The sequence below is a fragment of the Larimichthys crocea genome, chromosome XIII, assembly GCF_000972845.2.
Source record: "Larimichthys crocea isolate SSNF chromosome XIII, L_crocea_2.0, whole genome shotgun sequence".
Classification (NCBI taxonomy): domain Eukaryota; kingdom Metazoa; phylum Chordata; class Actinopteri; family Sciaenidae; genus Larimichthys; species Larimichthys crocea.
Genome location: NC_040023.1, coordinates 35,866,119 through 35,891,754, shown reverse-complemented (window position 1 = coordinate 35,891,754; position 25,636 = coordinate 35,866,119). Strand labels below are relative to the sequence as shown.

The window sequence follows — 25,636 nt, the reverse complement described above, 5'->3', positions numbered from 1 at the left end:
TACTAGTGAATAAACACAGGATAAAGGATAACAACATGATAACATAACAGGGAAACTTACCAACTTATCACACTAGAATAGATTTCATGGCAGCAAAATCAAAAGAAGCTGAAGAAACCACGGCTGCATCAGATTTTCAGACTTCACACCACCTGCTGTCACAAACTGATGCTTCTGCTTTGTGCATTTATTCAAACATATTATAGATCATAATCGTGGCTGTTTTACCTCTTCATTTCCCATTTCCGCTTGCGTAAGTGCAAAATATTGAGTTTAAACGTCAGTTACAGGCCATCGCAGCTTAACAAAGACAGTTCTGTAGGAGAAATCAAGGTTTACCTGTTTCCTTTCGATCCCTCAAAGACCCTTTAGTTACCTTGAATAAGTTTAACCTTTCCATAATGTCTTCAAATGTTTGTGTTTTAGCACAAACCTTTTTATGTTTTAATGTACAATAGTGTATCGTCTGCATACAACATGTTTCCAGATTACACTTTTCTGATTAAACATCACAAGATTCCAACTACAGCTGAAATTAATATTAGCTTTTGTCAGCCAGAGACAGGATGTATGTTGCTCTATCAAAATAAAAGCCCCTCCACTCCCAAATAAATAAATCAAAGAGCGCAGACAGAAGCAGATATCATTTTTTTTGTATTCAAAGTCTGAACACATCAGTCTACCCCAACATTTAGTGCAAGTTCTGCAAACATTACATCAACATTCATACAACAGGTTGCTGCAAGATTGTCCTGCTGCATATTTAAATGACTCTGCTTCTTGGCAATTGAAAAGACATGAATATGGCAACAGAAAGACATGGCATTCATAACAATGAATTATCATTATCAACAAATATTTGACAGAAGTGCTTGGCGATGGATATTTAAAGCTATATTCAACTCTGAAAACCTTTTAGCACACCAGCATTATTACTTCATCCACAGTCAACAACCAATCAACACTGGTTTTACTATGAATTATTGTTAACAGTTATTATGGGTGAAAATTAAAACCATGCTCCCCAGAAGCGTTACTATGAACCAGTTTATCACAGCTCCAGCTGGACTAAAGAAGTTACAGATGGAATAATGTGAAAATAAATGAATTACAGGGGTCGCAGCGGAGCGAAAAAGAAATTAGTCGATTAAATCGAACAATCAAACGACAGGAAAAATGAATTTTAAAACATCCAGCTTCAGACGTGATGATTTGCTGCTTTTCTGTGTTTTATATCGCTGTACAGTAAACTTGAATATTTTTTTGGTTTTGCATTGTCGGTCGGACAAAAACAAGCAACGTGGAGACACTTCATAAACTAAACGAGGAAATAATGAGACTAAAATAATCACTGGTTGCAGACTGTTTGTGCATTAGGCATGCTTAACATTTACTACAGCAGCTTAAAGCTGTGCGTCGTGCTCAGAGACTTGTGTGTGACAACATGCACAGCAGCCTCAACAGCAACACAACCCTCTGTAGTTCACTGCAGTCAGATTCACCATTAACTCAGCACGCAAACATCTGCAACTAAAGGGCATCGCAAAGGTTTCAAAAGTTTGACAAAAACACAAAATCTGAACTCAAGTCCACTTACAAGCCTTTTCCAGGGCCTTTGCAGAGCAACCTCTGTTCACTGATGTGGTTTAAAAAGGTGGAAGTGGACTTTGAGTTAATACTATTTATCAAACTTTGTTCCCTCAAAACTAAGATTTTTTTAGAGTCAGTCTAATTTTCTGCAACTGAAAAGAAAAGCAACCTTTACTAGCAGCAAGTTGCAAGTCAATTCAAAGGCAACGCCATCATTGTTTCTCGTTTTTAAGTGTCGGAAAGTCTTTCGGTGCTTGTCTGCATGTTCAAGTGTGAGATTGGCTGACTGCTTCCACACGATGAACTTCCTGGATGTTCTCACCCCGCAACATCCAGACACATCATTCAGGAAATCCACCGTGACTGCAACAGATGCTGTTGCCAAAGCTTTGCGAATGTTGCAGAGATGAGCAACACAGAACACAGCAGCGCATCGCCCAAGAGACTTTCGGCACTGAAAACAAGGGCGATGATCGGCCTTCTGAAAACTGCGATGAAGAAACAAAGCGACATATTCAAATAAAATGAGGGGGAAAAAAAGTGCTGTACGTCAACAAAAAGGTAAACTGAGGATGTGTACTTGGCAAAACATTTACATTTCAACCTGTAGAAGGTCGACAGTGACAATCAAACATTGACACACACATACAGTGTGTGATACCTGTCAGTGAACTCGGGCTAACGCAGACAACATGAAGAGACATCATTCAAATGCTGACGTGACTGGATTCCCTGTGGTGCTGCTCTGCTGCACTGCTCCTGAGAATAAAATGAGGAAACCGACTGTCCTTTCCACCTGGGAGACAAACTGGATGACAAGAAGTCACCAAGTCTGATGGGGAAAACCAATAACTCATTGCATGAAACAACTTCGAATTCCAGCTGTTTTGCAGTAGAGAGCATCTCAAGCCTGAGCTGGTTTCTTCTTCTCTTATCCTGTTGAGCCTGAACTTGACATTTTATTTCTTTCTGCTGACTAGTTTATTATCTTATTTTATTGTGTTGTTGTTTTTTGCTTTGCGTGGAGACATAATATGACGTATAGACATAACCCTGGCACGGTCATGTATGAATTTAGTGGACTCAGCTGTCCTTTCATATCTCTATTTTATTGAGACATCAACGTGAACCTTTCCTACAGCTGCCTCACTTGGCCTGATTTTCTAACAGAAGAACAAGGTGGTTGTTCCAGAAACATTGTCCAGTTTCACTGATGCTGGGTGGTGATCAGGTCTGTTCATTCTCAGGGTTGGTTTGGATGGAAGCTCGCTATTCTCCAAGACGTCAAACCACGAAAGACTTAAGCTCGCTCTCAAACTGCTAAAACATTTCCACTTTTGGACTCATTGCAGCAAAACAGAACCTGAAAAGAATTTGCTGCAGCTCATGGCTGATGTTCATTTCAACCCTGTTAACTTCTTCACTCTCACAAGATCCAACGATATCGATGCTAATTATTATTCACGTTGCAGCTGCAGCCGTGAGCTCAGCTCTACAGATACTGTATCTATGGTGTTATGGCAAAAGGAGGTACAGCTGCTCTCGTCACTATTTCTTTGTTTATATTTTGGTGAAAGTGCATTTTATTGACTGTTGATGGGTTTCATTCCGTATTGAAGTTCCTTTTGATGATTCTTTAGTAATAATTTATTCCTTCACCATGACTGTCTGATATCTGACTGATACCGTCGAGTCAACGTTGAAGTTGAAGTCCACAATCTGTCCATTTAGAGTACCTCAGCGAAGGTTGCAGCGAGGGTTGTCGAGGTCACATTTCGGACTCTTTGTGTTGTATTGAGGCCTCATCACATCCAAAGTTTCAGTTTCTCTATAAGTACCTCTCTCCCAACCCCTTGCCCCCCATTCTCTCTCCAGCTCCATCTTCATTGGAGCTGGGAGACCTTGAGGGGCGCGGTGCTGGCAAAGTCCAAAAAGAAGGGTCCTTCCTGTTTGGGCAAGAAGGTGGTGGGGATGACGTTGTAGATGCCTGCTGGGACGTATTCCGCCTCCATGTAGCAGAAACCACATCTGGAAAGAGAGAGAGACTTTCAGGTTGTACGGAAATCAAACAATGACACTGATTTGCAGAGAACCTGACTCATTTCTAACTCTGAATACCTTCAATGAATCTAAAATCATACAGTGGAGAACATTCAAATAAAGACAGTAAACTCGTGGTCGAACTTTTTTGGCTTCATGTACCACCGAGCAGCTTCTGCCAGAGTGAACGCCTCCAGATCTCTTCATACATCCATGAGTTTGACTGCTGCCCTTTATAACATGTCTATTTTTGTGCGCTCTTCTTTTGGTTTTCTGACAGGAGAATTGGCGCCACCTACTGCTTAATTTGTGAACTAAGTTCAAATATTCACAGAAGTGGGTCAAAACAAGTGCTCATTCCCATTGTTTTTGCCAAATTGCTTAAAAATTTGCGACATATTTGAATGGAAACACATGCAAGTTTGGGTGGTGCTTGGCGGCCAGTCACAATCTTTCTTAATTTAAAGCAAAACATTGCATGAAAATGTTGAGGCGAGAATCTTGATTCATATTTGATCAGATTGATCTGTACTTCATCTGTGAACACACCTGCAGGCTGGATGGCAGCGAAACATGTGAAGACAACTTGCCCCACATAAAATAAACAATCATGACTGGACTGGTAGAACTCGTCTAGACGCGTCTACCAGAGCAAATGAAACGAGCTCAGCAGTTTGGTCTGGTTTACAGGCTAATGCAATACAGTAAACAAAGGGGAAACACTGATCTGAGACAGGGTGGGGGGGCCTTAGCATTTAGTCCTGTGACAAATACTTTTTTACTTTTAAATCAACTGTAAAATACATTTATTATTGACCTAGCGACACACTGACATGTAATTCTATCTGTCACAGAAGATTAATACTGACCAGTAAATATCTGGAAAATAACTTAACTCTGTCTTTGTTTCATAATAATGTTATTTAAATTATTGGGTTATATAAATGCCCTCGTTTCGCTTCCATACAAGCGCTGTAACATTATTATTATTGTACTGTTATGATTGTAAATGACCCGAGTGTGAAGTTCAATTTGTCTCACTGCTCCAGCAGACCCCTCAGATCTGCAGTCGGTACCTGTAATCTCCGCTGCTCTTTTTCTGGAAGGCAGCCGCGCCCGGATCCCCCACCGTCGACACCGTCACCATCTCGAAACCAACGCTGTACTGCCTGCAGACGCACACGGGCAGAAAACCAGAGAATAACTACCAGCTCCAACACAGGCTGATAACGCAGTTTCATTGTTCTTCAGTAAAAACCTTTGTAACAATCTAAAATGACAACAACCCTGCAGACTCGCCTCCCAAATGATGCAGCAGACCTGTGGAGCAGCGTCAAGTTGCAGGTCCACAGCTCCACTGCATACTATTCGGCATACTCGGTGCCATCGATAAGAAGAGTAGATTTATGTGCAGATGAAGATGTGTGGCATCCCAGCCCCAAGGTCGAGACACTCTGGTCTCACCCCTGTCATTAACATCCATCTCTGAGTCGGTCAAGTACAGTAAGTCAATATATCTATCACAATGGTTCACACATTCCTGTCTGCACATCCTGGTGACTTCACTGTACAGTCACATTCGTTATTGATTTAAGTGAGTGACTCGAGTTATGTAAATATATATATAATGTAAACATGATGAGTGTAAAATGCAATGCACAACTGAGGATTTGTCAAGTCACCGACCAGCTGAAGGGAAATTAAACACGCTGCAATACACTGACTCATCCTGCTGCGTGTGTGTGTGTGTGTGTGTGTGTGTGTGTGTGTGTGTGGCGAGAGACAGACCGAGAGAACAATCCGGAACATCATTAAGTGTTAATGTCACAGTGTGGAAGAGTCACTGAGTCATCCTGTTAATGACTCATTTGACAAGTCAGATTTATTTGCTGTCTGCACCATTTCCATGACTGCTCTGATTTTTACATCCGATGCTGCAATATATTTAAATATCACCGTTCTGATACTGACATGGCTGATGTGTGTTTGTTTAGGCTGAAAGCAGCATTTAAGATTTGTTTGTGCCGTGGGTCGGGGTGGCAGGGCCAGACGTCGTTCATTGGTAGAGATGGGAATCGAAAACCGGTTCCGGTTGAGAACCGGTTCCGTGTGTTTCAATTCCATGGAATTGTTCTGCAGTTTATCTAACGATTCCAGAAAGCACGAATTACGTCACGTAACTTCCGCAAGAAGTTACGCACGCTCGATTCCAGCAAGCGTAACTTACGCAAGTTTGGCACGTGCAGTGCAATCAGTAGTAAACATTGTCACCCACTTGGCTGCATTTTACCAAAACAGACGGCAACAGGGCGACTTGCAATCATTGCAAAGTGGAGATAACAGCGTCGGGAGGGAACACGACGAACATGCAGAAACATTTGCGCACACAACATGCAATATTTTTAAATGAATGTCGTGTTTTTGACACGCTTCGGACTGGAGATGAATCTCAACCTAGCAGCAGCGGCAGCAGCCAGGCTATGACCACCTCTGTGGTTACTACGGAAGGTAAATAACACACTGCCTACCATGTTAGCGCCATGTGCTTCTTTGTAAAACATGCTATAAGAGTTCACATTAAACGAATGCCTTCTGCATTACATTTAGAAGATGACCATGACGAGAGAGAGCGTCTGGCAGCTGTACTAGTACTCGTTCAAGTTCACTACCTCCTCTAGATGATGCTGATAAAACAGTTTGTTCTCCTTTTTTTCCCAAATGAGAATCGATAATGGAATCGGAATCGTAAAAATCTTATCAATTCCCACCCCTATTCATTGGAGGAAGTAACATGCCTGTATAAGGGCATCCAGGTAAGTGGGTGTAGTCTGCATTAGAGATTGGAATTTAACGTGAGTTGCTACAGGTAGCCAGTGGAGCTCGATGAGCAGCAGGGTAACATGTGGGTTGATTGAAAACCAGACACACCGCCACGTTCTGGATCATCTGAAGAGGTTTCACCGTGCAGGCTGAGAGGTCAGGAGGGCGTTACAGTCACCAAGTCGTGAGATGACCACAGCTTGTCGTATTAGTGTTTGACCATTTACCACATTATTATGACCAAAATATTAACATTCATTTTCACCAGGATCATTTTGTTGATGATAAATGCTCCACCTTAAGTTCCTAGTCTATTCAGTGGTGTCACTGGAGCTTCTAAACATAAATATATAACATGGTCAGCTATTGAAGGAACAAGTTTCTGAAGTCCGATGGGGGCACAATACAGTGAATAATAATAATAAATGTAGTATAACTGCATTATTAATGCTACCTGTGTAGAGCCTAGCAAAAACACGATTTAAAAGGTAAGTTGTCGGGTCACTGTCAGATACGGAGGTCCCTAATATATCAGTTAATCGGTCCCTCGTATCATCAGCCTGACCTGGATCCTCTGAGCTCGACAAGCAGCGGGCCCGACCGCTCCAGGTTAATCTGGTAGATCGGGTTGTGTTTGTAGGAATCCTTATAGTTCCCACAACCTCCAGCGCTGACCCCTTTCCACTGACCGTTGATCTGAGAGACACAAACACAATGACTGAAAAAAAAACACAGTGTTTGTACATTTACTTGTACGTACTACATGCGTGTGGCTTACCCGTTTGGTATGAGTGAAAGGATTCAGGATCTTGGAGAAGGTGAATTTGCATCCGGAGTACACCTGCGGAAAGAAACAAAATCTGGAGTTTTAAACTGAACGTGAGCTGATGTAACGGAACAAATCTGGTTGGCAGATGTAGCTTAACGAACAAACAGAAACTAAATATTGCGTATACGTCGTACGTCAATGTTCTGTGGCAAAAGCTGGTGAACTAAAGAAGAAAAGAAAGCGAGAAACAAAGAGACAACCTCATACTGCTTCTTCCTTATCAACTATTTTGTACGACAGAGAAGTGTTTCATGTTCCCAAATGGTAGATAGATATCACACTTTTAATTTATTCATGATTATCTGCACACAAAACGAAGCTTTCATATCAGCTGGTGAAAGAGACATCGCGTTTCCTGCTTTGATCTCTGGCGAAAACTCGGAGAGTTCAATCAGTGATTCTCAAGACGATTTTCAAAGAGAAACGCTGATCTGAGCCGAGAGTGAGCGAGAGAGACGGGTGCACGCGCACACACACACACACACACACACATTACATCACCCCACACACACACACACACACACACACACACACACACATTACATCACCACACACATAAAACATACAGCAGACACGTGTACAGGCTGCGTGTTTTTTTTTTTTTTTTCTTTTAAATGAGTGATTTCAGTATAAACAGCTCGCTGTGGTTAGCAAGAGTCCATGAATTATAAATGATAAAAAATATATTTGGGTCACACACACTCACACACACACACACACACACACACACAAAGACACAACACACATATCATAATAAAATGAAATTAGCAGAAATCATGTGCAGAGCTGTGGAGGGACTGAAGGACCAAAAGTAGAGGATGTTAGGTGGATGTCAGTTTCTTTATAACTCCCAAGGGTCCAGGTGAACTAGATCAGCTGACGGCCCTCCCATGTCAGAGAGAGGACAGCCTCTAAGACAACGGGAAGGGTGTCACAAACAGGACAGGGGAGCAGTCGCTGTCCTCTACTGCATTCCCCCGCAACACGTGAAACAAAAGCGGACATGCAGCTCATTGCAGCATGGATCACTCGTCTGAAGAGAGCTGACTTTTAGACTGTACTTTCATATAAACTGTGCGAACACACAAAAACAAACGTCTCCTTGAAATACACGTCAAACACACCCTTAAACAACCTCCAACCTGCTTTGTAAAACAGATGCTGTTCTACAGGTCTGATGGCGCTGAGTGTAACGCCACAAAAAGGATTGAACAGCCTCTTGCGGCACGATCTTTTGTCACAGTTACATCACTGCCTACAGCAGGGAAAAGAACGTATTTAAATATTTAGACTTTTAGAACTTTTTAATATCATCTACTGCCTTTCAACAACCTGCAGATACTTTTATATACTCACATATATCACTGTTTGAATGCTGACACACACAGTTTACACAGAAGTCTCTCTCACCCGCAGTGTGTAGTTGATGGTGTTCTGTTTCTCGTACTGGGAGACCACCAGCGTGAAGGTGTGTGTCCCTGCGCTGGTCAGCCTCATCTTGGTCAGGTAATGCGGGCTGTTGATGCGGATGCCGTCGATGTAAGGAGGGGGGTCCGCTGCGGAGGGAGTTTATTTATAGTGAATAACCAGCAGGCAGCTGCGGTTAAGGCGGACATGTTGTTTGGTTGATGTTTTATTCTAAAGTCTGCAGATGTTTTTGTGAATAGAGTAATGTATCAAAGACGTCTGTGATGGATTAATGCAGACATAAAGTCCTTCTAAGGCATTGATCAAACCTTACCTGGGTAGTACACCTTCTTCCCGTCCGTCTTGTAAACAACGAGGGTGATAAACTCCCTGTTTTGTGCAAAATCATCCTGAACAGAAAACAGTCGTTAGAGAAAAGTGAAGCCTCACGATATCACATCATGACATTACTGGTATTGAGATATCTCCCCTCACCTTGTCAGTGATGTGTCTGGTGAGCAGCACCCACACAGCAGCTCCCCCTGCTGGACACTGGACCTCCAGCTTGTACTGGGGGTTGTTGGCCAGGCTGTAGACGTCCTTCACTGGGCCCTGCTTCCCATCCCAGCTACTGCAGACGGCACACAGAGCAGAGCACGCGCTTCAGACTGAGTCTATGTACTCTGAGAGCAGTAGTGTTTGAGTCTTCAGTTGAAGGGAGTTTTAATTCAGCGCACATTTCCATCTCAGTCGCCGTGTTTACATCCGAACGCATCACAAGTTTTAACTGAATTCTGAGTAATTCAGTCAAAGAAAATGTGAATAAATGCCTGTTCATGTCCCGTCGTTAGTATTAGTGTGGTAAGCTGTAGATGGTGCCAATTCTCCAGTCAGAAAAACAGAAAGAGGGCACATCAAACTTTTCACAAAATGTGGCGAATCAACACTTAAAAACACACAGACACACACAGACACACAGACACGGACAGACACACACACACACACACACACACACACACACCTGTGAATACAGGAGGACTCTCTGAACAGGGCGGGGTTCCAGCTCAGGTAGATGACATCATAGTACTGACAAAGGTCCTCCCATGCGATCCAGAAAACACCTGGAGAGCAACAAGCGGGAAAATGTGTGTCACAACAAGCAACGGCAATAAAACACAACACATAATGGAACACAGGGTAGAAGTTTAATTGTCAATCTATTAAAAGGTTGATTCCATCACTGGAAAGAAACTGTGCAGTCTATGCAGTAGAAAGTTTAAGACTAAGACTAGTAATATTTGCATCTTCACAGAGGAAACAGCATTGGTGGTATTTCTCTTTTGTTTTGAGATCAAATAAAGCTCACACCGTTGTCAAACTTCTGTGCCGTCTTGGGGTCAAAGTTGAGGTATTTGAGGAGTTCGGGTGTCCAGTTCTTCTCGTCACGCTCGCTGTAGCGCCCCTTCCACCGCAGGTGACTCCACGGATTCTTCAGCTGCAGGAAACGCATTCCCTACAAGAGCAACGGACACGGCGTCGGTTACAACAGATGCGGTAACTATAAAACAGGAAGTTCATCTACTGGATCTTTCACAATGTTACTGCAGCATTACTACAGTGAGCGAGTGAATACGGGTGACTTCAGCTGGGATTAAAAGTATCATCAAGCTCGTGTGTTCCATATTTCCAAGTTCTTACATTGACGTGCTAATGCCACTTTAATTGCGCTAACCTTGTAATCCCGGATGTCAAGAACAGCGTAGGCGTGTGTTGGAACTAGACCCCATCTCTCCCCTTCTTCCTCTGTCATCACGCCTGTTGCTGTGGTGATGAGGACGTCACCCCTGTGAAACCTGGCAACAGAGAGAGAGAGAAGCAGACACAAAGGGAGAATAAAAACAGAGATAAAGAGACCCAGAGACGGAGACAGAAAAAAAAGATACAATCAGAGAATATGAGGAAAAATAAAAAAAGGCTTGTTTTAAAACGTAGAAATAACTCTTTCTGTGTACGTTTGTGTGCTGCTCACCTCTGGAAGAGCATGCGGAAAGTGTCGTCTTTGCTGAATGACTGATTGTCTGAGTGCATCGCGATGCGTTCGGGGATCCAGCCAGTGAGCGCATGCAGGTCGATGTTCTGTAACAAAGAACAAAGATTTTTAAAAGTCGGACTCATTTCTTGACAGACCCACTCCGGTGTGTGTTCAATATGATGTCTGCTGAGAAGATATATTAGGTTTTGTGCAATTTCCAAACATTTAAAAGACTTGGAAGTGAGCAGATGTTAAACTTAATTCAGCATGAAGCGATATATAAATAACTCTTTGAATAAAAGCTCTATACTATTTAGATTTTTGTTCCTCGTTCTCAGCAAATCCCTGCTGATTTTTACTTTGATCATATTTAATCCTCTAATGTTGGACTTAAGTTTCAAAACAGCTTCCTCTCCTGGTTTCTCCACCTTCACTCACCGAGTTGGAGCCAGGGAAGTCGTAGCCTCCCATCACCTTCATATAGGCCTTCTCTATCAGGGAGACCCAGAGCTCGTTCCGGTTGCTGGAGTAGGAGCACAGCAGCTCTCCGTTACGATCCACCGGCAGGTAGTCGTCTATAATCACCTGCAGCGGGGACAGAGACGGGTAGATTAGCTTGAGCGATGATAAAAAGATAATGCCTTTAACTTTATAGCTAGAATTAAGCCCATTTTCACTGTTTGATTCATCTTCTCCATGTTTTATTGGCAAATTTATCACCTTCACCTCTTTGAAAAACTACTCTGACAGATCATTTTTCTCCATTACTCTTTCCATTCACAAAGGGGTGACCTTTGTCTCTAAAATATCTGTGCAGAATGTGCATTTATATTCTGCTATATGTCATGTGTCCTACGCTGTGGCTGGTGATTTGTCTTTTACCTTCCTGGGAACTCCGTTGATGTGAAGCTTGACCATGTACTTCCCACAGGGGTTATACTCCGGTTCCCCTCGTCTGTTCTGAGGGTAGATGACGCTGTGACACACAAGAACAGACACACATACACTCAATTAAAGTCAATATTAAATCTTATCTCTTAAATATGCATATGCTGAACCCATGTTTGCCTTTAGTTTAAAAGTTAGAAGCTACAAAGCACAGATGCAGTCGATGTGCAGTGCGTTCTTGATGACACTGACAACATCAGACAACATTTGGCTTTTATTGAATATTTAAATTTAAAAAGTTACTGGACAACAGCACAAAATGCTGGCACTTCAAGTACATGTATCTGTCTTTAGCTAACACCAGTCAGAAGCCACACAACGTACCTGGTAATGAGTTTCTTGTTGTAACGCCTCTCATAGGCTGCACTGATGGCTAGCGACGCCACAAACGAACAGTCAGACACCACCGTCTGTATGTAAGGAGAGAGGGCCACATCAGTTTAACACTTCTTAATGTGTTTATACCAGAGATAAAGCTGCTATTGTGTCTTTAAGAAACCATAACTACCAAATAACCTCAACCCTCTGCCATAAGATGAGGCTGAAAACTGTAGTGTTTAACAGTCCAGCTGCTGATCTGACCTGTTTGATGCTGAAGCTGGACACGGACATGATCATGGTGGGGTTATTGCAGATCTCGTCCGGCCGGACCCAGCGAGAGAAGATGGCTTTCTGTTTGGGTGACAGTGCCAGTTTCCCCATTTTGTCCCTGGTGAGAAGACAAGCAACAAACAAAACAAAATGCAGAGTTGTGTGTTTTTGTTCAGATCTACTATTCAGTTTGTTCAGACGGTAAATGCCTCTAAAACGGCGTCATTCACTCGTCTGTCTGTATGAAACATTTCAGTGAAATCCAAAATGTACAGCAGATCTTTAACTGTTTTTTTCTGTCAAACAGAATGACATATACGCTTCCATAGTGCTGCTAACTTTAAAAAAAAACTGAAGTAAAATCTCAGAAAGCAAACTTACGAGAACGGGACAGGAAAGGCAAATCGCTCCCTCAGATCCACACTCATGAAGGGCACATAGGCGATGCTATTGATTGTAGATGTACTCCTGAAATTCGATAATCAATTATTTTTTATATTTATTTCTCATGGTTCCCAAACATGTCCAGAACAGCTTTGAATTATTCCAGGACTTTTCCCTGACTGGAATCTCGTATTAAAAAGAGTTTTCCAGGTCTCACCTGAGCACCTCGATCTCCTCGGACGTGTAGCGCTGACCTTGAGGTTCGCTGGACTGGACCGCTCGGACCGGCTGGGGTTGTGGACGGTCATGGAGGGAGAAGTCTGTCCCGAGAGGGAAAAACTGGCGGACCGGTCCTCCAGAACTGCCCGCACTGCTGGGCTTGTTTCCAGAAGTACCTGTCCTGTCCTGAGTCTGAGCGGCAGCTGATTTGGACTGGGAATCTTTAAGACCCTCCGCCCTGACAGAATATAATGATAGACCAAATAAGTATTTCATAAAATAATAAAACTGAACAACAATAGCCATACATGCACATCTATGCTTCTATTTTTCATCAAAGCAAGGGTTTTTCTCAGTTTGTGAGCCCAGATTATACAGCAATCTACCAACGTATATCAAGACGGAGCCACCGCACAACTGGAATACAACACAGCCTCATCAGGTGGACACTTTATCTTTCAGGAACATGTACCTTTCTAAAGCCTGACGTGCTAGCTGCTTCAGCTTGGTCTGGAGCGCCTGGTCTGATGTCTCATTGGACTGTTGCAAACACAGAGGGAGAGAAGCAAGCAGGGGTAATGTTAAGGAAGATCGAGCGAAATGTTAGACCGTCTCCGAGAGAGTGATGAGGGACCTACAGTGTTGATGCACAGCTCCACAGCCTGAGTATACAGTTCAATGGCTTCATCATCGTTTCCCTTCTCATCTTCTTCAAAGGCCTGGGTGACCAGGAAGTGAGCGCGCTCCAGGTCCACCTGCTGCCGGGACTTCAGCGGATCGATCTTCTGTGCCTGGGCTGGGGTCAAAGCAAAGGTGAGGATACAGATGTGAAACTTTGTGAGAGTACCAGGGTGGCTAAACAGCAAACAAGGTATGTTCAGCCATCTACCTGATAGAGAGATATTTTTCCATTAGTTAGTGTTGCCAGAGCTCTGACGTCACCTGTGCAACGACTATAAACAGGCAACTTCTAAATTTTGCAGTTTAAGACGAATGCTCTGATGCTGCTCGGTCTTCCTATCTGCCTGACCTAAAATGCAACAGTCTGCCATCAAGGCTGAAGCTCAGTCTATTCATGTTCTCTCCTTGGAAAATCTCTGGTGGAAAAAATAAAGTTATACAACTGAATGTAATCTTTTGAATATTACTAAAGTAGAACTTGCAGGTTTATTAGGTCCACCAAGAAAAACCGACGAAGCTTAGCAATAAAACTGACCTTCATAAGGGGATATTGTTCAGATTTCCTGAAACTGTTTATGCAAGATGATGATCCAACTGTCTGAGTATTTTAGAGGCTGCACTTTTCTGTGCCGTTGAACTGGATTATGTTATATTGAGAGGTTGTTTCTGATATTTCATCTCTTTAGAGATGCCGTTAGAGAAAAGGTTTGCCTTGAATCTCACAGAAAACAGCAGGGAGACGCTGTACTAAACGTCATCCACTGGCTGTCCGACAAAACAGGACACACCCGCAGTCTGTGCACACAGACCCACAATGTTAGGAGGGTCATGGAAAAAAGTAGTCAGACAACTAAACAGAAAGTATGTCCTCAGGGCTCGTTCAGAACCAGTCCTGAACAATTTCTTACTTATTACTCCTCACAGGCACTTTAATTTAATATCAGGTTAAATAAACTTGAGTTGAAGAGCGGTGAGAGATGAATAGTGACATTTAACAGTTTAACAAGTGCTGGAAATACAGTAAAGACATGCCTAACAAAGATATTTCACCAGTTTCGTGTTGACTCTTGTTTTCTACCTTCCTGTACTATGAACACAATGCTGTTTGTCTGTCTTTCAACAGTTTAGTTAGTTAATAGGACTCAATATGCACTGTCAACATACTGATAGTGTATGTCTAACAACAAACAAAGGGCTCATCTCTCTGGAAATGCATTTTCAGCACTCTGAGATGAACTGGAATCAGCATGCATCTGCACGTGGGAGCAGTGAAAGTGTGCAACTGTGCAGATGTGAAGCAACAGCTCAGAGTTAGCCCTTAAAAGTTTAACAAAACAACACACATGGAAGAATTAAGTTAGCAGAAAAGTACTATACAAAACAGGCGGACGTGTGTGATGGTTTGATTTCCACAGCGGATCCTGTCTAAGTGCCCTTGAACATCACTGAACTCCAGGTTTCTTTAGTCACACATCAGGTGATCTTACCAGCATTGTGGAGGGCTTGAACCCGGTCCAAGTACTCATTCACTTTGTCCTGGATTCCCTCCAGTTTGGACCCGGCCATACCAGCATATATCAGGGCCTGGGCTGCCTCCTGTAACAAAGAAATATATATTCCAAAAAATGTAGTTGAAAAAGATGTTTATGTACACATGGTTCACATGCAAATGTGGAGAGAAATGGTGGAGTATTGGGCAGCCACAGTACCAGACTGCTCAGCCCTGCCATGGCCAAGTCCATGATTGGGGTAACAAGAACATGTAGTAGTGGAACCTAAAGAGAAGACCTCTGAGCTGAAATCTACAAACATCCCTTTTGAGAAACTGTTCTTTTCTTTGCTTTTGTGGTGGCTGGTTTGGGTCCCTCACTTTTAAAAACAAAAGCAAGCAGTTGGGGTTCAGTGCCTTGCTCAAGGGCACGTCGGTCGGCAGTGGCCCCAGGAGGTGAACTGGCACCTCTCCTGCTTACCAATCCATCATCTTATGAACAAAACAAAAATCACTTCTTCAGCTTTTCTACACTAATATTTTTGAATTTGGGTGTTAAAAACAACAACCGCCTCTATTCTGTGTGAGCTGCTGTAGCCACACTGTCTCTTGTGTGTTTACTATGAATGAAATATTACTGCACTTATTGGACTAATTAAGACATTTCTCCTTGATGTAATCACATGTACATTGAGGTTCTGAGCTGCATCATGTGAAGTGAAAGTGAACTTCCAGGTGAGGTGAGCTAAGAAGTGCGAACACTTTCACACCTGTCCTGACGTGGCTCACCTTGTAGTAAAACCAGGGATGTAGTGGTGGGTAAACGCACGTAAACGCCGTTTACCCACCTCCAGATTTTTGGAAATAGCGTTTACGAACCTCTAAATATAGTTTACGCACCTCTAAATACAGTTTGCGCACGTTCAATCATAGTTTATCCACCTCTACATACAGTTTACGCACGCATGTCTCTTGTTTTATAAACTACAGATATTAATAACGCTTTCCCGTTATTTTTCAATTGCCTACAACTAGTAGATCCTGCAAGCATGAGTTCTTGTGGGTTTTATCACTGCGTAGCCTATACGCGTAGTAATTCGCCCTCTTGCGGGAGCCAGCAGACTGCGAGATTTCATCCACACGTTTACATTAGCTTCGCTACCAACTACAGTGCTTCTATCCACAAGACAGAGCACCTTGCATGTTACTGATTACGTACGTGTGTGAAGTTATGGTGAAATGGATATTAGGCGATTTCTAAAGCGTCGAGGCAGCAATCTTCCAGCTGAGACCAGCAAAATATCTCGACACAGTGAGTCCAAAAAGAATCCTAAACTTCACGTTTTTAGGATAAACTCCCCATCGTTTTGGTTTGTGGACCATGCCACTAACTAACGTTAGGTTGTTAACTCGTGCCAACAAATTAGCCTACCTTTCTGGCAGACAATGGCGTTGTTAGTGCAGTCTAAAGTTTTTGGTAATTATCATATCACAGGGCAGCTTCAGATCCACGTGCACGTCCCTGCACACTAAAATATCCAACAGACAAAGAGGCTCTGTGGGCACTGTTGTGAGTGACATTATGACTATGGGTAGCTACAAAGTTAAGTTCAGTGCTATAATGATTATTTGATATTGTTCTTTTTTTTGCTTTCTTTCACACTGACATTATTTTTCTCTTTATTAAGATTTAATAAACCTCAAACATGCGTATTGTGTATCTCGAATTATGACTGATACAGAGTAGAGACCTCAGGGAACCCTTGTCACACACAAACATACATACATGCATTCACACACATACAAGTACACACACATGCACATTTACAAACACTCATACACACACAATCCTATGTGTCAGAAAAGTTGTTTCATAAAATACACATCGTAGCCTCCTTGCGTCATGCTTGCGTCGACTATGAATTGGCCCTTACAACGTCGTGGTCCCCCGATCCCAAAATGTATAGTTTACCCACCTCTTTTTTTACCACTACATCCCTGAGTAAAACACACCTTGGTCGGCAGTGGCCCCAGGAGGTGAACTGGCACCTCTCCAGCTTACCAATCAATCATATTATGAACAAAACAAAAATCACTTCTTCAGCTTTTCTACACTTATATTTTTGAAATTGGGTGTTAAAAACAACAACCGCCTCTATTCTGTGTGAGCTGCTCTTGCGGCTTGTCTTTAAAAACACGCTGTTCAGATTCCGAGCCCCTTGTGACGTCACTAACACCTGTTGCCATGGCAGCCTAATGCCACACTCAGGTTCCGGACACTGTAACCTGCAGTCTGAGCACTGAGCCTCACAGACGGGGCATTGAGAGAGCTGCTGTGCTTGATCCGTGAGGACTTTTGACCAAAGAACTTCACAGACATGTGAAGACAACCTGGGAACTGTTTGAACTTGTGTAGAAAAGAGGTATAATATGTCTCCTTTAACTGGCAGCTGCTGATAACAAGTGTGTTTACTATGAATGAAATATTTCTGCACTTATTGGACTAATTAAGACATTTCTCCTTGATGTAATTACATGTACATTTAGGTTCTGAGCTGCATCATGTGAAGTGAAAGTGAATGTTAACTTCCAGGTAAGGTGAGCTAAGTGCTAACGCGTTCACACCTGTCCTGACGTGGCTCACCTTGTAGTAGAACACAGCCTCGTTGTGTTTGCCGTTCTGGTCGTAGGTGACGGCTGTTTTGGCAAATTTGACAGCGTCGAGTTCGAGCGCCGCGCAGTCCATGCCGAACCCTGACCCGGCCCGGCAGCTAACAGGCGAGCTAACCGCTAAGCTACCCGCGAGTTAAACCCAAATTAAACACAATGTCTGACTTTCAGCTGGGACGCGGTTCGTTTCATGGACTCGGAGAAAGCATAGTACATGTATTCCCGCCAGGCGACCTCACTCCCGCGTTAGTTAAAACCAGCTGGTTAAAGTTTTGCTTCGCCTCCTGACAGATGACTACAAACCATTACCAAAACAACCATGTTGTTTCCGGTAAAAACACGATTCGCGCAGGCGCATTACAGGACGCTTACGTTGCGTTCACGTACAGTAAGAAACAATAACAGCAGCCATACAGTGGTTTGGTTTTTATATTTCTATAAAAAAGAGTGACATATTACAAGTCAGCAGAGATGTATAAAGTACTGGAGTAAAGGAGTGGAGTAGAAGTACAAGTGCTATATCAAAAAACTGACTTGAGTAGAAGTTGAAGTGAAATTTTTTTGTACTTAAGTATTGCAAGTAGAAGTATGTAAAATATTGCTACTCAAGTACTGAAAGTAAAAGTACTAGTACAAGTACTGTTGTTTATATTATTTCAAATATTTATTAAGGCACAACTTCTAATGTTACAGTGTTACAATGTTCATGGTAGAGTTCTATGATTTCCCATGGTCTATGAATGCGTCTGAATGAATGCGAGAGCGAGGGGGCGGGGGAGCAGGTGAGAGAGCGCGCGCCTGGGTGTCAGGTGTATGACGTACGGCGCACGAGCGAGGTTGATGTGTGAGACCTGCTTTGTGAAACGGACCCCGGGACTGTTATGTTGTTGTTTTTTGGCGTGGTTACGACCGACAGTCACCGAGTCCTGGAACCAAACCGTTCAGCAATAAATGCAGTTTGTTGAATATCGCCATCACGTGTCCGGCTGGACGCTACAATAGTAACGAGTAACGATTCAGCACATGAAAAATGTATCGGAGTAAAAGTATTAAATTCATCAAAAATATGTAGTGCAGTAAAAGTAGAAGTTGGGAAAAAAAATAATACTCCAAAAAAGTACAGATACTGCATTTTAGTACTTAAGTACAGTACTTAAGTGGTTCCACTTCGTTACTATACATCTCTGCAAGTCAGACCAAAATAATAAACATGAAATATAAAAGTAAAAGATGTAAAAAAAAATATATACAAATCTAAAAATATATACAAGCTAAAAGACATCTGTGTGGCAATATGGCATAAATACTTATATTATAACTACTTATAAAAAGTATAAGTATGGCAATGTGGCAGTATGGACAGAATTTACAGTATTTACAGTATACACAGTGAGATCTATCAAAAATTAAATATCAAATCAAATCAAATTTATTTGTATAGCCCAAAGTCACAAAGTACATTTGCCTCAGAGGGCTTTACAATCTGTACAGGGAGTGACACCCTCTGTCCTTAGACCCTCGGTTCAAGTGAGGAAAAACTTATTGTGTAAGTTTATGTAACAAGTTTATGTCACAAGCTTTGTTGGTTGTTGGAAGTAAACTAATATTTTCAATAAGCAATAATGAAAAAGACAAAAAGAAAGTGTGGCAGCATTTTTATTCAATCTAATGGACTAAAACAGAAATATGCTTCTAGATAGATGAGAAGAAAACATCTACTGTCACCTCTACATATGATTAAGATAAACAGCGCTGTCATTCTGTTGAAAACAAGTCAACCTGTTGGCCAATCAGCAGAAAAAACAGTTTAAAATGTTCCATGACAACAAGAAATAAGGAGCTTTGAGCACTTTTGTTTCATCAGTCTGCAAATATACACATTGTAAGAACTGCATCTCTAACAAAGCAGAAGAAAAGCACATCCACATTTATTAATAATTAACAGTTTAGTGCCCCTTTAGGCCAGTCACTGTGTTTCTAAACGATGGTGTCATCAATAGTCAGACTCGCAGTACATATATAATCCAATATCTAATTGTACAAATACATTCAATCTGACTTTCTGATTTTTACAGCAACAAACACAAACATTTTTGAACATTTTCCAGAAATGATTTAGAAAATAATTGTTTGTTTTTCTGTTAATTCTAGAAAAGCAAAGTACTCCAGCACGCTTATATGAGGGCTGATAGAAAATGTAAAGTACTCCAGCACGCTTATATGAGGGCTGATAGAAAATGTACAAATTTAAAGTGTAGCAATTTTATTTTTTACAAATACGTATGTTTTTTTTTCTACTTCTGCTTCAAAGTTGTGACAGAGTTGTTGTTTGCCTTAATTAAAAAGCTGAGTTGTTGTGACAGACTTCTTACGTCAAAGCTGTTAATCCACACTGTGTCTGCAACACTTTCTCACGTTGCTGCACTTCCCCCTTCACTTACAACATTTTAGCCGTGACTTTACATCATGTTCAGATCTCTGTCTTTTGACATTAAAGACACATCAGACAAAGAAAAATATTAACTTCAATATTAGTTTTTTTTTTGTCGGACTCGCAGTACATATATAATCCAATATCTAATTGTACAAATACATTCAATCTGAGTTTCAGATTTTTGAAGCAACAAACACAAACATTTTTGAACATTTTCCAGAAATGATTTAAAAAATAATTAACTTTAATAATTAATACTTTTTTTTCCTATACAAAATAAATCCCCATTAAAATGTTTTAAATTCAAGTAGAATTTTTCATAGTTTGATATGTTTAAGCCAGCTGATTTTATTTTACATGTAATTAATATTTACAGAGTCTCCTGTATTTCCTTGGCAAAAGTTAAGTCTTTTCTCAGTCGGCAGAATCTCGAGAAGGCAATCCATGCTTTTTATCAGTTCCACTGGCTTCCAGTCTATTTTAAATTGATTTTAAACTTCTGTTGTTTGTTTTTAATGCCATTAATTGCTCGGCACCCTCTTATTTGTCATTGTTTTTGACTTTTCGCAGTTGTGCAGAGCCCTGCACTCTTCGGGTCAGCTTCTGTTAGAGGTCCCTAGGTCGAGATTTAAAAAGTGGGGCGATGCTCCCAGACTGTGGAACAAACTGCCCCCTGACATTCGCACCACTACTGATCTCAGCCTTTTTAAATCCAAGCTTAAGACCCACTGTTTTTCTGTTTCTCAGGCTTTTAATACCCTGCAGCACTGCAGCACTTTTAATTGAATTTATTTGTTATGTATCTGTTGTGTATTGTTTTATGGCTTTGTTGTAAAGCACTTTGGGTACCGTTTGGCTATTGTAAAGGGCTATACAAATTAACTTGATTTGATTTGATTTGATCCTTCTCAAGTCAGAGTTAAAGCCTTCTGTTGGCAGATCCATTGATATTTCTTATTACAGTCCTCTGATGTCCATGTGTTGTTCTTATGGAGAAGTGCACATTGACCAACAGTAGCTGGATCTTCTATCCAGGAGCTGAAGGAAAAACATGAAGTTTAGATCAAGGCTGATAGATTTTATAATTCAAAATGTTTAGTAATGTGTCTCTTACTTATCAGTCAGTTCACTTCCATCGAGCCACTTCCATTTCCCATTTTCAGCTTTCAGGCCGATCCAGAATTCATTGTATGTTATGCCGTTCCAAAGCAGTTCACCAACAGATGTCTGACAACACGGAGACAGTTATCAGATTGCAGCCTACAGACTCACACTATGTTCAGATTTAAAGAAAATCATTTTCATTCTATATTGGTTGTCATAAAAATGTGAATTTCCACAGTTCATTACCTTCTCCTGTTCATTAGCTATGACAGGCAAATCTGAATCCTTTCCTTTGCAACTTTCTTGAGCACTCTCCCAGGTTTTCTGATCAGCCTTCTCAGCGTTATTAACCGCATAGCAGTTGGGTGGTTTGGGTATCCATCCAGGCAGACAAGGATTACACTTTCTTTGACCTTCTGAAACAAGAGATCAACCAAAAAACAGGATTACTACAGTGATGTTATTGTTATTGATTATTTTTGGAGCCAATTAATGGGTTCTGAACATACTTCTTATGGGGCAGTAGAGATTAACGCTCATCTGAGCTTGACTGATGTTCTGGTTCCATAGTTTCTGCAGCTCTTGTATTCTTGCTGTTAAGTTCTTCTTCTCTTCTTTCAGCTGCTGGTTTTGTGTCTCCACTTCCTGGTTTTGTGACTTCAGGTCTGTGACGTTGCTTTCTAAGACAGCATAGGCTCGATTCAGGTTGTCTTTGTCAGTCAGCAGAGACGTTTGATTTTCTTTTAACTGGTTCAGTTCTTCTTCCAGCTGCTGGTTTTGTGTCTCCAGCCCTGTGACATGTAACATCAGCTTGCCGTTGTTTTCAGACATGACAGAGGTAACTGCAGTGACAGACAGAGGAAAATGTTGGGCTTGACACTTTGTTTCAAAGTTTCCTTTTGGAAGACATTTAAAAAATGCAACAGTGAACATTAAAACTTTTTCTTTAAAAGTTTTTCTTCGTACAGGAGAATAAGAGATAACTCCCTGCACACGTCCAGTATGAACAAGAGGAATGACTACACCAAGTAAAAACATTACATTACAGTGTGGGCATGTGAGTTTAAGACATACTAGAAAATGTGAACGTGTCCTTTAATTGAGGATCAACAAAAACATGTTAAGAAGAGAAAAAACTTTGACTTGAAGTGACATTCACGTAGCAAATACTCACAGTAGATACGAAGTGACATGATTACTAACAGTATCGCCCAACACACTGCTATTGGCAGAAAAGACTGAGTGAAGGATGGAGACTTCCGATCTGAGAGAAAAATGAGAACTCATTTGAAGCACCTCAACAACTTGATGTAACACAGTCAAAGGCACTTTGAATATATTTTAAATATAGAGCTGTTTTGTATTGTGTTCATAATGCACCTGAGGTGGCTGCTGTCTTAGCCACAGTGGATACCGATGTATTAACATAGTCCATTTCTTCTATGATTTCTCCTGAAAGATACACAGATCAAACACAAACATTTATATGACTACACTGAATGTCCTTTGCAGATTCATTTCCAAGACACATCAGACAAATGGAGAGTTGTTCTCATTCTCTCCACATTGCTGCTGACAAAGTTCAATTTTCACTGACACAAAAATACATTAAACATAAACATTCCCAATGTGTTGAGCTGAGTGGAAACAATCGTAATAAAAAAAGATAAAGTCTGAAATGAATGTCTTGGTGCTCAGGTGTTATCAGTCATCAGACGTGTCATACATTGCAAACAAACACAAGAAGAAAACAAATGAAAGATATTGTAGACAGTTTCACACACGTCAACACATAAACATCAGAACAGTTTAAATACCAGCTGCCTCCTGTCGTTTTCTGTTCATCCTGAACAAAATCCTGCTGCAGTCCTAAACGAAGGTTTTAAGAAAGGTGTCACGATGAACAGCCGTACCACTGTTTGAAGCACGTCTGCTCCACGGAGTCAGTATTTATTGTACTTCTGCTTTAGGGTGGAGGCAAGTGGCAAAAATCTGATGCTGTAGATCAGGGATGTCCAAAGTACGACCCGGGGGCCAATCACAGCCCGAAGCTTCATTTTTATAATATATTATTTATGGCCTGCTAGGATGGTCAGATACTGTATGACTGGAAGATTTGGCTTTTTAGGTTGAAATAACGAAGAATTTGAACCGACATTCTGCTGGTGTCATATATCTGTGGATGTGACACAAAATATGACTTTCTGAATGGTTTTGTTAAAGACAAGAGACAGAGTGATAACAGACTTTGCATTACTCATAATAAGTCATGTTTAAAATGAACATGAGGTTCAGATCAACTTCATGCAAGTTTAACGTGTCCCATACAATTTATTCTTTGTTATCTGACTTCAGACGTTTGGTTTTTAGATTTGTTCACGCCTGATCGGCTTAGATTTGGTTACATTGTCACTTTAAAATGATAATTGTGACAATGAAAACAAAATTATTACAGAACAGTGCATTTGTATGTGACTTTTACTGATATTTTTATAATGTTAGTATTGTCAAATCTCTTTAAAAGAAAGTTTGGACACCCCTGCTGTAGATGTCAGTAGTTGTGGCACACACAGTCTTCAGGATTGAGGTTGCATCACTCATAACACATCTCAGACTGACAGCTGATGAATCCAATCCTCCACAACAACAATAAGCTATATATAAGATATGTAAGTTATATTAATTCAACTTAGTATCAGTCAATATGTAAGAAAAAGACAGTAAGAAGAACGTGCGGCAGCATTTTTATTCAATATAACAGACCAAAACAGTCATTTGCTTCAAGACAAACATAACATGTAGCTGTCACCTCTACATATGACATATTATTCATCTACATGTCTACATATTATTATCACATCAGGATACAAATGGTTATGAAAACAGCTGATCATTCTGTTGAGAACGAGTGATGCATCGCCACCTGTTGGCCAATCAGCAGAACAAACAGTTTAAACTGTTCCATGACAACAAGAAATAAGGAACTTTGAGCACTTTTGTTGTTCCCTTTCATCAGTCTGCAAATATACACATTGTAAGAACTGCATCTCTAACAAAGCAGAAGAAAAGCACATCCACATTTATTAATAATTAACAGTTTAGTGCCCCTTTAGGCCAGTCACTGTGTTTCTAAATGATGGTGTCATCAATAGTCAGACTCACAGTACATATATAATCCAATATCTAATTGTACAAATACATTCAATCTGACTTTCTGATTTTTACAGCAACAAACACAAACATTTTTGAACATTTTCCAGAAATGATTTAGAAAATAATTAACTTTAATAATTAATACTTAACTATTTTGTTCTATACAAAATAAATTCCTATTAATATGTTTTAAATTTAAGTAGATTTTTTCAGAGTTTGATATGTTAAAGCCAGCTGATTTTATTTTACATGTAATTAATATTTACAGAGTCTCCTGTAACCTTCTCAAGTCAGAGTTAAAGCCTTCTGTTGGCAGATCCATTGTTTTTTGTCATTACAGTCCGCTGATCTCCATGTCTTGTAGTTACGAAAAAATGCACATTGACCATCAGTAGCTGGTTGTTGTATCCAGGAGCTGAAGGAAAAACAGGAAGTTTAGATCAAGGCTGATAGATTTTTTAATTCAAAATGTTTAGTAATGTGTCTCTTACTTATGAGTCAGTTCACTTCCATCGAGCCACTTTCATTTCCCATTTTCAGCTTTCAGGCCGATCCAGAATTCATTGTATGTTCTGCTGTACCAAAGCACTTCACCAAGAGATGTCTGACAACACAGAGACAGTTATCAGATTGCAGCCTACAGACTCACACTATGTTCAGACTTAAAGAAAATCATTTTCATTCTATATTGGTTGTCATAAAAATGTGAATTTCCACAGTTCATTACCTTCTCCTGTTCATTAGCTATGACAGCCAAATATGAATCCTTTCCTTTGCAACGTTCTTGAGCACTCTCCCAGGTTTTCTGATCATCAGGCCTAGCATCATAAATCGCATAGCAGTTGGGTGGTTTGGATATCCATCCAGGCAGACAAGGCTTACACTTTCTTTCACCGTCTGAAACAAGAGATCAACCAAAAAACAGGATTACTACAGTGATGTTATTGTTATTGATTAGTTTTGGAGCCAATTAATGGGTTCTGAACTTACTTGTTATGGGGCAGTAGAGATTAACGCTCATCTGAGCTTGGCTGATGTTCTGGTTCCATGGTTTCTCGAGTTCTTGTATTCTTGCTGTTAAGTTGTTGTTCTCTTCTTTCAGGTTCTGGTTTTGTGTCTCCAGCCCTGTGACATGTAACATCAGCTTGCCGTTGTTTTCAGACATGACAGAGGTAACTGCAGTGACAGACAGAGGAAAATGTTGGGCCTTGAGACTTTGTTTCAAAGTTTCCTTTTGGAAGACAT

At 41.0% G+C, this 25,636-nt stretch overlaps 2 protein-coding genes and 1 long non-coding RNA gene across 3 annotated transcripts; all 3 read right to left on the bottom strand.

Annotated features, from left to right (window-relative positions):
* Positions 1 to 171: 171 nt before the first annotated feature.
* On the bottom strand, positions 172 to 18,043 carry capn7 (calpain 7). Its single transcript, XM_019274324.2, has 21 exons — positions 17,675 to 18,043; positions 15,029 to 15,137; positions 13,499 to 13,656; positions 13,333 to 13,400; positions 12,859 to 13,098; positions 12,639 to 12,725; positions 12,249 to 12,375; positions 11,991 to 12,076; positions 11,601 to 11,694; positions 11,157 to 11,303; positions 10,716 to 10,822; positions 10,419 to 10,539; positions 10,055 to 10,199; positions 9,708 to 9,807; positions 9,182 to 9,317; positions 9,021 to 9,096; positions 8,690 to 8,835; positions 7,229 to 7,291; positions 7,016 to 7,146; positions 4,707 to 4,799; positions 172 to 3,618 (listed from the first exon to the last, which is right to left on the bottom strand). Exons 1-21 carry the CDS (start codon positions 17,774 to 17,776, stop codon positions 3,474 to 3,476), a joined length of 2,481 nt encoding a protein of 826 aa, XP_019129869.1. The 5' UTR covers positions 17,777 to 18,043; the 3' UTR covers positions 172 to 3,473.
* Positions 18,044 to 20,915: 2,872 nt separating this feature from the next.
* Positions 20,916 to 23,214, bottom strand: LOC109142017 (C-type lectin domain family 10 member A). The gene is made up of 7 exons (XM_027287332.1): positions 23,056 to 23,214; positions 22,619 to 22,690; positions 22,413 to 22,502; positions 21,748 to 22,080; positions 21,485 to 21,654; positions 21,249 to 21,361; positions 20,916 to 21,172 (listed from the first exon to the last, which is right to left on the bottom strand). Exons 1-7 carry the CDS (start codon positions 23,081 to 23,083, stop codon positions 21,043 to 21,045), a joined length of 936 nt encoding a protein of 311 aa, XP_027143133.1. The 5' UTR covers positions 23,084 to 23,214; the 3' UTR covers positions 20,916 to 21,042.
* A 752-nt stretch (positions 23,215 to 23,966) lies between these two features.
* Positions 23,967 to 25,194, bottom strand: LOC109137607 (uncharacterized). The gene is made up of 3 exons (XR_002041698.2): positions 25,119 to 25,194; positions 24,883 to 24,995; positions 23,967 to 24,806 (listed from the first exon to the last, which is right to left on the bottom strand). It is a non-coding gene; the product is annotated as an uncharacterized LOC109137607 (long non-coding RNA).
* Between the last annotated feature and the right edge of the window lie 442 nt (positions 25,195 to 25,636).

Coding starts and splice junctions, on each gene's coding strand:
- capn7 (XM_019274324.2), bottom strand. CDS start 17,776: ATGGACTGCGCGGCGCTCGAACTCGACGCTGTCAAATTTGCCAAAACA. Junction 9,318..9,707: donor GAGTCCTCCTGTATTCACAG/GTGTGTGTGTGT, acceptor TGCCGTCTGCAG/TAGCTGGGATGGGAAGCAGG. Junction 3,619..4,706: donor AAGAGCAGCGGAGATTACAG/GTACCGACTGCA, acceptor CTCTCTTTCCAG/ATGTGGTTTCTGCTACATGG.
- LOC109142017 (XM_027287332.1), bottom strand. CDS start 23,083: ATGAACAGAAAACGACAGGAGGCAGCTG. Junction 22,081..22,412: donor CATGTCACTTCGTATCTACT/GTGAGTATTTGC, acceptor CTGTCACTGCAG/TTACCTCTGTCATGTCTGAA. Junction 21,173..21,248: donor GGAAGTGAACTGACTGATAA/GTAAGAGACACA, acceptor TTTTTCCTTCAG/CTCCTGGATAGAAGATCCAG.